Below are 11,160 nucleotides of genomic sequence, written 5' to 3' on the forward strand. Positions count from 1 at the left end.
ACTCTGATGGGGAACTCCATGGCCAGAACAAACCGTCATCAATAAACAAGTAATTTATAGTGAAAGTAGTTTATAGTAGTCTGTAGATATGCAGATGGTTTTGATGACACAGATGTTGCATCCAAGGTGTTCCTGTTTATGGTATTCATAATTTGGAAACTCAATATGAAGCAAAATTATTTGAATAGAATAGTATGTCTTTAATAGAATCATTAAAGACATACTGGAGGATCCTGCGAACCAATGGTTGTATGGTTCCAATTCATAACTGGGCAGTCATAATGCCAATCAATCTGGGAATGCGTTTGCGTGATGACATATCATGTTGAGTTGCCGCCTCTGTGCGCGCTCTTACGCTCATACTTAATTCCCAAAAGGTTATTACTTACTGATGAAGAGTCCAACATGATTACAAATGTGTTTTAATCCTATGCGGAAAGACGATGCTCCAGCTGCGCGGATGTAAACAAAATGACATGCGGCAGACGTACGTGCTCCTGACAGTCCTTGTGCGGAGGGAGCCGCGCTTGCGGCAGAGAATCCTCGAATATGTCTTTAATATGACAATAGCAATGATAATCATAATAGTGATGATATGGTAATGTAATAATGTAATGGTAATGTAATAATAATAGATACAATTATGCAATATAATAATGATGATGAACAGAATCATTCAACCATAATATCAATAACAATCAAGTATAATATAAAACCCTTAAACCAATTCTCTCAATGAAATGAATCAGCCTGAACAATGTATCAGTTGATTTGTTGTTTGTATGTCTGTGTGTCCTCCGTGTCTAATTTTTATAACAAACTTGAATAGAAGTTGAGAACTGATCGATTCAGGATCACTATGGGGAAACAAATCATTTGTCAATGTGCTGAAGAAGTAAGGTCCCCCCCTGCAAGATGGCCACCACGCAGGCACGTCGGCTCCAGTCCACAGCAGCGTGAAGGAGGCGTCTACGTAATGACGTCTATGGGTCGATGGCCCAGCCCACAGCCGCCCCCCCCGCTCTGACCGTGTTTGCGCATGCGCAGTCTGGCATCCTGGCATCCTGACTCCTGCAGTAAGCTGCTGGTCGCCGTTTAGAAGGAGTTGTTGTTTGAAGCGCAACCATGTCCACCAGCGACTTTTACCTGAGGTATTATGTCGGCCACAAGGGAAAATTTGGACACGAGTTCTTGGAGTTTGAGTTCAGACCTGACGGTGAGCTGAATTCTGTCTTTACTGTAACTACGCCGTTGTCGCTCCGCTTAGCCTGATGCTAGCGAGGCTAGCTGCCCGGCAGCGTTAGGCCGCGGTGGAGGCGGGGGAGCCGCTTACCCGCTTTTCTCCTTAATTCGCTGTATTTCCACCCTTCTTTTACCTCAGTAATAACCCACACTAGTTAATACCGCATTAGTTTGCATTTTTACAGGCAGTGTGAACTCGGTATTTGATTGTAGAGGTGTTGGCGCCACGTGGCCTGTGTGTTTGAGAGCGACGATTTGGTGGGCAACTTCATTGATTATCCGCATTGAGGTGTTCTCATGTTCACTCTTTCAGGTAAACTGAGGTACGCCAACAACAGCAACTACAAGAACGACGTGATGATCAGGAAAGAGGTGAGCGCATCGACGTGTCCAGTACCAGACTGTAAGCTCTGTTCTGTAACACAAGAAGGATAAACACAAAGAGGGAAGCGGTGGAGCGGTGATGAACAGCTACAAAGCTCCTCTCCAGCAAACATCGAGAGACCAAATCATGTCTGTTCCAGAGCACCAAATACATTACACTCAATTCAATGCAGTGTTACAAATAAAAGAATAAATCAATTTAGCAAACAGACGAGAAGGTGGAAAGGAAAAGATTAAATTAAACAGGAAGAAACCCGGAGAACCAGACTCAGAGGAGACTTTCTGTAGAACCAGACTCAGAAGATTGGAGTTTCCAGTTGGGGTTGCAGGGAAAGAGAGAAAGTGAAGGGAGGGACAGATTGTGGGGAGGGATTCAAACCCTGGTTCAGTTAAATTAGAAAGATTTCAACGTTTCAGAGTTTTCTTTTGTCCAGTTTACTGAACTGTTTGCACGTCACGCTGTAGGGAGATTATTCAAACAAGCCTTCAGTCTACCAAAGCACATGTTTCCACAAACCTGCTTAAACTCCTTGTGAAGAGCTTCTAGGAAAATGCCAAACCTTTAGGCAGCTGTGTGTCAAGAAGCATTAAACCATGTGAGCCAAGCAGAATCCTGGAAATCTGTAAACACAGCTCACACACACACGGCGCTGGGGAGGCCTCTGTCTCATACTGCGAAATTTGAATACAGGGTTTTTCCAGAAATGATAATTTCCAGTGAGGATTAGCTTTGTTTTTGTGGAAATGAGAGGCCCGGGGCGTTAAAGTATAGAAGTAAAACCAAGGTGGACGACCGTCCAGTGTGTCTCAGCCTTACCAACTCATACACCGTCTCCTGTGTCCCACCCCAGGCCTACGTCCACCGGAGCGTGATGGAGGAGCTGAAGAGGATCATCGACGACAGCGAGATCACCAGGGAGGACGACACACTGTGGCCGCCTCCCGACAGAGTGGGCAGACAGGTTTGTGATGGCGCCGACGCACACCGTGACCCAACTGATTTCTTATTACAGCATTTATGAAGGCCGCTGCGTGGGTTTCCTGAGAACTGTCTGTCAGAACATCAGACGCCTGTGAACCTTGGTTCTGGAGACTCCCTGTCCTCCAGGATTTAAACGTTTGAATTTGTGGATTAAGTTTTCCTGGTGAGGGTTGGAGACCTGCAGTAGAACAGAAACACAGCGAGCCGTGTCTGAAGCTTTACAGGGCTGCTGTACCGTATCGGGCCGAGTTTCTCCTGTGAACGGCGTCTGAGCCCAACTTGTTCTGATCTACTGAGGAGATGGAGTGACGGACGCTACCTTCAGCTGAACACACTCAGGTCGTTCAGACCGGTCCTGCTGTGTTTGGCGTGTGAGGGAATAAATAAATAATAAATATGTGGCTGTGAAGCAGTGCTTTGCCACATCAGGTCTAGTTTGCGTCTTAAATTGGCCACACGACTGAATTAACAACATAATGTTAAAAACATCTAAATGTTTCCCACTTAATCAAATTAGATTAAATTAAATGTGATTCAGGGTCTTTTTGTAAAATATGAAAAAAAAAATCCCTATTTCACTGTGAAGCCGTGTTAATCTCTGCCTCAGTCGATCTCTGTGTAGCCGTCTGTCTTGGGCCCAGTTTCTATAAAACTGAAGCTTCTCGGCTCAGTTCCTGCTGCCTGCTCGGTCTGAACATCCTCGTAGCTTGAAGACGTTACTGGAGTGTGAAGTAGGAGCCGTGATGACTGCTGTTTTTATTGGCCTTCTTACACTTCAGGTCATTCCACGTGTTGATTCTGGAGTTAAAGCTGGTTTGACAGTAGAAAGGCACGAGGGACTTTTCCTTTTAGTGTTGGTTCAGAGACGCAGCAGGAGAGAGTTCAGCCGATTCTCATAAAGTCGACTTTGTGGCAAAATGCTGATTTGTGTCTGATCGCTGTATTTTCTCAAACTGACCTGGATGTGCTCTGGTGTTCGCTGTTCACTGAATGTGTCGGTATCGGTGCAGGATCGTTTACGAAGCCTGGGCTCTCGGTAATCTAAGTGTGTGTTCCCCTGGCAGGAGCTGGAGATCGTCATCGCAGACGAGCACATTTCATTCACCACTTCAAAAATCGGCTCCCTGATTGACGTCAACCAGGCGAAGTGAGTACTGCGATCAGGAGCAGGGAAGCTGCCGCTCAGCGTGTGTTTTCAGTCAGGCTGTAACTCCATGCGGTGTGTTTCAGGGACTCCGACGGCCTCCGGGTGTTCTACTACCTGGTCCAGGACCTGAAGTGTCTGGTCTTCAGCCTGATCGGGCTACACTTCAAGATCAAGCCCATCTAACACACTGATTTTCCTTCTTGTCTTTTGTTATTACCTTTACCCGATGTTTGTTCTTCAGCTGGGGTGTTTCCTTTTTAGTTTTTTTTTTTTACCTTAAATAAAAGACAAAAAAAAGCATGTGTGTTGTGCAGTCATTCACTTTGAAACCCGACACCACAAACGATTAAATTAGATTTTATTTAAAAATACACTCAAGTACCCTAACAAGGCTGCAATTGCCGAACAGCCACAGCAGTCGGACATTACAGTGATGATTTAACGCTCTGATGGAGCGTCACGGTATCCTCTTAAGGCACAGCTTCTGTCGTCACTCTCCAGGTGAATTCCTGCGGTCCGATGGCGTCGCTGTGGACTAAAACACGGGTGGACCGAATCACGTAGGGAGGCAAAACATTCTACTTTACTGTAAAAACAGACCCTGAAAGGTTCCTCAGAGTAAATCTGAAGCCTCAGACAGGATGCATAATATTACAGATGAACATTTCTTAAGTATGTATTAACCTGTATTGGTGAGGAAGGCCTATCATCTACTGCATGTGTACAGCGCCATCTACTGGTTACAAGCCAGTATTACAGGACTGCTGCAAACCACTCGCAAGGGTCTGCAAACTGTAGTTCATACTTGTTTCCTCCCCTCCCCCACATTCCACACTGATTTTCAAAAATGGTCTCACCTCCAGGACAAAAACAGTTGAAGGACAGCTGATGGACTTGCTCAAAACTAATACACAGAACTACTCACAGTCAAAGTGTAATTGCTAGGTTTTTTTTTTGCTGTAAAATAAAAAAATAATTATCCCCTCCTAAAAAAAAACCCAATGCTATTGTGACAATGTCCCACAAAGCTAAAAAATAAATTGTACCTCCAGTCAAATTTATTTTATGTATGTAAAATCCTGAAAAATGGCTCTTTCAGTCAATATGCATGCAGACCCCTGTTAAATTTGCAGTATATCTTTGACAGCGTGAGTCAGCAGACTGCCTTGAGGCGAGGAGAAGCCTGGATAAAGCTGGATTTATTATTTTACAAGATCACTGCAAAGCAAAGGGTTTTCCTCTACTCTTCTGAAGCTTTTATTTTTGTTGTCATTGTTATCAATTGGAAAATATTGTAGATGAATGTCAGAAGAAAATCTTTGCAGAAATGCGTTTATGTGAAACAAAAGACTTGATTTTCAGCGAAAACAAGATTAAAATTCAGCAAATTCTCGAGACGACAACTGCGCATTAATTCTACAACAGGAAAGACCGGCTGGTCAATAACTGCTGGACGGAGGAAGCAGAGCCTGTTCAAATGTCAGAGAAGGTAATATAGTGCATCCCTTCTGTTGCGTTCACTGGACTTATCGTCCAGTCGACTTAGCCTCACACCGACACATTAGCTTGTTTCCTACTCGGTGACGGTGTTTATCCAGCTTAACTGAGCGGCTTCCCCTCCAGCACATCGAATATGTCGTCCAAGGACTTATTCGTGCACTGCAGGAAGTCGTGGACGTTGCGCGCGGGGTAGGTGGACACGTTCAGGCCGATCCAGTCGTTGTGGAGGCCGTAGCCCACGCCGTAGCCGTCGGGCACCACCGGAGCGAAGCCGCCGAGGTAGACCGCCGGGCTGGTGAGCGTGCTGGTGGACAGGATGTTGTGGTTGATGGCGGCGTAGGCCGGGTCCGTGAAGAGGCCGTGCAGCGCTTGGCCCTTAGAGTTGCTGAGGTATCGCAAGGCGAACAGGTGGCGGTCGAAGCCCTGACCTGAAGGAACAGAAGAAAAGAAGCAGGAACAATTTGAAAATAAGAAGTGGAACCTTCAATCGGACGCACCGATACCAATACCGCACCGACTGTACACCTCTAGTACCGACGAGGCTCTCTGGCGTTCATTCAGTTCTCAGCACTTGTAGAAGTGTGGTACGTACCCATGGCCGCCTCTTTGGTGAGCTGCCCGTGATACTTGGAGCACTCGTTGATCAAGGCGCGCAGCTGCTCCACGCTGTGTTTGCCCGGCTCGTGGACGAAGGCGTGCGAGCACCGCTTGGTGTGCACGGTGGCCGGGCGGATCGTCTCCGTGCGGCCGTGCTTGAACGCCGCCGTGCTGCAGGACTCGTACGTGGCCACCGTCTGGCCGTACTGCCTCAGGAAGCCCATCTGAAAAGCCAGCTGTGCGACGGCGTCCGGACTCAGATTGTTCTTCTTCAGCTGGTCCTTGCCGCCTCTCCTGAACTCCAGGGAGGCGATGGTGAGCTTCGACACCGCGGAGTCGAAGTTCTCCCTGGCCTGTGCGATGCCGTTCTCCAGCTCGGCATTCAGAGTGAAGCTGAGCCGTCGCACGGAGGAGGAGGAGTCCACGGCGGCGGGGGCGGAGCCGGGATGTACCTGCGGCCTCTCGGTCATGTCTTTGAAGAGCTCGTTCTGCATGCGGAGCACGGCGACGCCGTCGCCCCACGAGTGCTCGAAGTTGACGCCCGCCTCCCCGTCTTTGGTCAGGATGATGCTGAAGGACTTGTCGAACCAGCGGTTGCGGCCGTCGCCGTGCAGCATGGCGTGGGAGGTGTGGATGTGGTCCCGCATGTCCTCGTCGTCCAGGCAGAGGCAGAACAGCGCGTTGTCCACGGCGCGCAGCTGCTCCGCGTTCCCGGCGGACACCAGCTGGTCCCGGAGCGCGGCCCAGACGTCCCGGTTCTCGCTGGTCAGGTAGCCCAGCGGGAAGGCGGCCGCCGGGGCCGTGTCGGACAGGATGTACTTCAGGTGGGAATGGATCTCCGCGGGGCTCACCAGGTTCCCGTCTCGGTCCAAAATGTCAAACGTGTACATGTTGCCCTTCCTCATGACCAGCAGGTGGCGGCCCGTCTCGTCCGTGAAGAGCTCGTCTCGGCCGCGCTTGGGGATCCGGGTCGAGTTAAAGAGGCGGAAGTACTGGGACATGTCCAGGGGGTACGCGTTCACCATGTAGGCCCCGTACCAGGACAGGGCCTGCGGCACCCAGCGGATCAGCTTCTTGAAGCCGTCCGTGTCGCTCTTGGCCGGGTTGAGGTGGAAAACCTCCGGCTCCAGCAGGTTGGCTCGCAGAGTTTTCATGAAGCGCACGGCCGAGCACACCACGTTGGACGCCCGCAGCAGCTGCTCGTTGTATTCCGGCTTCGGGTCGTGACTGAAAGTCATGAAGGGGTTGGAGTTCAGCACCACGGAGTCCCGCGCAGAGAGGTACATGTCAAACCACGGCGCTGAAAGAGAAGACGACAGAGTCGTGAATTCCAGGTGCCTCCCTCAGGCCTGCCGCCGTCGGCCGTCTGGACTCTCACCCGAGATGTAGCTTGTGTGCTTGTTCTTTTTATCCTGGGCCACCAGCTCCTCGTGCAGCTGCTTCCCGGCGCCGCTCTGGAAATCCTGAGCCAGTTTCTCCGTCGTCCTATTGGGAATCGGGAGGGTCAGCGCGGCGTTTTGAACGGGAAAACCTTATCGTCACGTGGGGACTCACTGGAACTGCTCGTCATCCAGCAGAGGCCTCTGGGCGGCCAGGTACTTCCGCACGGTGTCCTCCAGCTTAGGAACAGGCAGTCTGAAGAAGGAAAATGATTATTAAACATGCACAGCAAGTAATGGAGCTGTGGCTAGAACAAATATGAAAGGACCTTATTTGTCTCAGGGGAAAAAATAATACGACTGCTGCTGAATATCAGTGATTTCTGATCATTTGGACTAATCCGTTAGGACTCAGTCATGTCTACAGACTGCTGGGAAACTGGACTGCAGGATACTACATTCCTGTGTGAAGTGGACTGTGTGTATTATTGCCCGTGACCTAAAGGCGCCCCCTGGCGGTCATCCGGCGTGTAGCGGCGGTGCCCTTTTACCTACATCTTTCCTGAACAATCCGCGGGTCACCTTCTTTAATCGATCCACTTCTTATTGATTCTGAGAGCCGCGCTGGGCACGAGGGGGGCCGAGCGGCTCACCTGGGTAGACTCTTCTGGTAGTGCATGGACGGCACCACGCTGCGGTGCAGGTACTCGGACGAGGAGGCGGTTGTGGTGCTGTAGTCCCGGATCCGGACCCCCCGCGCGGCAGTTCTGCTCGCGTGAATGAAGCCGGCGGGCTTCCTGGCAGAGGCGGCGCGCAGAGCGCCGAGCAGACCGGCCATCTCCGGAGGCTGCGAGCTCGGCGAGGGGAGCGAGGGAAGGCGGTCCGCCGGGGGCTGGAGACGCACGGGCTGTCACCGCAGAGGGGGGAGCCGGGCAGAGCAACCGAGCGAAGCACCGGGGCTGGGGTCCGGGTCCGAGTCCGAGGGAGGGCCACCGTGCAGTAGAGAGACGTGTTGCTCCAGAGATGACCGTCTGATATCAAACCGATTGTTTTACAGCCAAAGTGACGACGTGAAGTTTCACTGAAAGCGGGTCACGTGACTGCTGTGCGCTTCCGCTATACAACACAGATGTGATTCCCGCGCACGAGCCGGTCCTTTAGAATCGGTTCTGGAATTCGGTTCTTTGAATCGGAACTTCGAATTGGAGGAGGGGCTAAGACCAGGGGGCTTCAACCTGCGGCTCTGGGCCCCCTTGTGGCTAGTTTGCTCCTCTGCAGTGACTCCATGAAGCTTTTACTACATGAAACGTGAAAAAACACAGAACTTATTTTTATTATATTTACACACCATAGTACTATTCAAAATGATTCATCACTCTCAGTCAAGGATTAGAAAACGTACAAGTAAAACTGGGAAAAATAAAAACACAAGAAATGGGAAAAAAAGTGATAGAATGGATTAAAAAATGTGAAATGTCTAGATTTTCTAAAACAAGAACATAAATATGGTTGGGAAAACAAACAAAAATACTTTTTAGAATAAATAGATTAAAAACTTTTTTGACCTGACATATTCAATTATTAACACTTGTAATGGCAAAAGTTACCATTTAAAATCTACATTGTAAACACAACCATAACATAATTTTAAAACATAGATCCTGCTGTATTTGAGCTGCAGGAATTAAAAGGAAGGGATGTTCTGTGAGAGAGCTGATCATAGACACGAGTGAGGATCTTGTTTGTTGTGGCACAAAACGAGGGCGAGCCAACTGTGTTTAAGGGCTGCGCTTCCTACAGCATGCTGCCCGACCAACTTCTTCAACTCTCCCCCACTGACTGCTTCTGCGTCAAAGTACAGCTTCAGCTGGATAACGCAGAGTGCTGAAGCAACATCAGTGACTGAATGGTGAAATAAAGCTATAAAATCAAGACTGTTAAAGCCCCGTCGGCTCATATCATAAGTTGCTGCCTCCCTGTCCGGGTCAGGGGGTTTGACCCTGAACTGGCCCAGAGCACACTGCTTCATTTGGAAAAGCCAAGTAGCACAAAACTGACGCTCCGTTTACACAGCATGTGAAAACACATCATTTTGCATTTTTAGTTTGGAGTAGTTTGGCCTTTTCTCTGCAATGTTTTGACAGTTATGTACATTTTGAGGATAAACAGCGGAAACACTGAAGACAGTTTTCATGCCAGGCCACTAGAGGGTGCTGTTGTTGTGAAACCACAACGTGCACACCGAATAAAAATACACTGTAAACATAAACGATGGGAAGGTTCAAGTTGTTATTAACAACAGTGAGTCTTAAATATTTCTACAAGTTCTGGTTTATAAGTGGCCATAACTTCGCTCCAGCTGAGGTTGAAGTTGGCTGTAAGTTCGCAGCTGCTGGTCTGCAGCTCTGTGAGAACTTTTGTGGAAAATTCTGAGACCCAGACAACTGAGGAGTAACAGGCAAAAATATTTACTGTTTTTTTTTTTTCGTTTTGTTTATGTGCAAAGCCACTGTGACTCTCTTAAAAACTTAAATAATTTAGGCTTTCATGTTTTTTTCGAGTTGAGATTGCTGTTGGTTTTCGAACTTTATTACACTGTAAGCATTGTGTTCATAGGATTTTGAGAATATATAAGAAATAAGTATACAGTAATACACCAATGATACACAGTGTGTTTAGTGCCTTGGTCATTTATTTTACACTGATTTTTTGGGTTTTTTTTCCGACTGTTGAATTACCTGAAGAATAAAAACCAGAGAACCTGTGAACCTGTTCAGGAGCAAGGACTAACTCTTGTTTGTTAGATTTACCCATTATGAGCAGCTCTTCTAAAAAAAAAATATATATATATATATATATATATATATATATATATATATATATATTTATGGAATTGGAGTTGGCTCTTCTGACTCTGAAGGGTCTCCTCACACATTCACAGACACACACACAGATGCTGCAACTCTAGGAAACTTCAGAGAAATAAATTTCCCTGCGTTTAACAGATACTTTTCATTGTCACTGAATGCCAGCAGTTCTTATTTCTGTCCTAGAATTTAATACTCAGAACTCAGAACTGAACATTTTCCTCTCAGCTGTAAAACAAAGCCAGTGCTTCTCTTCTCTGCCAGCAGAGGGCAGTGTCGTCCTGCTGGGTTTCTGTGCTCAACAACTTTTACAGTGCAGACAGAGAAGTGAAGAAAAAGTAAAACATACAATTAAAATACAACAAAACTCGGAATTCAGCCATTCATCAGTAGCAGCAAGCAGACAGATTTCCTAGCCCTCTTAATGTGAAGGGACATATCAACTTTTCTGGTCTTGAAAATAAGTGAGTCAATTAATTTATATCTCGAAACTGCTCAGAAAGGCCCAGTCAGTAATGAGCCTGAACCTTCTCACTGTGAGGCGTGAGTGCTGACCACTGCTGCACCATGTGAGGTTCACCGAGGCAGAAAACTGTAACTAAATGAAAAAGCTTGGAAGGTTCAGATGAACCCACCTCACACTCGCCACAGCAGGATTGAGAGCGACCTCTGTGCTGAGTCTGTAGTTTGCGGCCTGCCGTCCCTGACTGTACTCTGAACCCCGACAGGCCGATACATACAGTGACTTCTGTCGGCTGCACAGATGAACACTGGAACATATGGTTTACCAGCTTCTCTTCACCGGTTATCTTATCTGTCTGTGGAGCTCATCACATGTCTGACTGATTCTTGCATCATGGTCCATGCACAGCGACACACTCCACAGCTCAGTAGTGTTGAATTTTTGCAGAAACACGCCTGTTAATGATTATAACTGGTGGAACCGGCTCAGAGCTGCTTCTGCAAACACAACAGATGAGACCATAATACCTGTATTCTTTTGGAGTTGCACTTGGCACCAATGTCAAGGGGATTGAGGCTTTTCACAACAAACCCTTTCTC

General features: G+C 47.8%; 2 protein-coding genes across 2 annotated transcripts; one reads left to right on the forward strand and one right to left on the reverse strand.

The window, feature by feature from the left end:
- The first annotated feature begins 1,034 nt into the window (after positions 1-1,034).
- magoh (mago homolog, exon junction complex subunit) lies at positions 1,035-4,018 on the forward strand. The gene is made up of 5 exons (XM_030083180.1): positions 1,035-1,216; positions 1,556-1,614; positions 2,478-2,588; positions 3,673-3,755; positions 3,839-4,018. The coding sequence occupies exons 1-5, from the start codon at positions 1,126-1,128 to the stop codon at positions 3,936-3,938; spliced, it is 444 nt and encodes a 147-aa protein (XP_029939040.1). The 5' UTR covers positions 1,035-1,125; the 3' UTR covers positions 3,939-4,018.
- Positions 4,019-4,096: 78 nt separating this feature from the next.
- cpt2 (carnitine palmitoyltransferase 2) lies at positions 4,097-8,342 on the reverse strand. The gene is made up of 5 exons (XM_030083724.1): positions 7,885-8,342; positions 7,407-7,487; positions 7,231-7,337; positions 5,848-7,152; positions 4,097-5,683 (listed from the first exon to the last, which is right to left on the reverse strand). Exons 1-5 carry the CDS (start codon positions 8,067-8,069, stop codon positions 5,355-5,357), a joined length of 2,007 nt encoding a protein of 668 aa, XP_029939584.1. The 5' UTR covers positions 8,070-8,342; the 3' UTR covers positions 4,097-5,354.
- Between the last annotated feature and the right edge of the window lie 2,818 nt (positions 8,343-11,160).

This window comes from Salarias fasciatus, chromosome 23 (genome assembly GCF_902148845.1).
Source record: "Salarias fasciatus chromosome 23, fSalaFa1.1, whole genome shotgun sequence".
Taxonomy (NCBI): Eukaryota; Metazoa; Chordata; class Actinopteri; order Blenniiformes; family Blenniidae; genus Salarias; species Salarias fasciatus.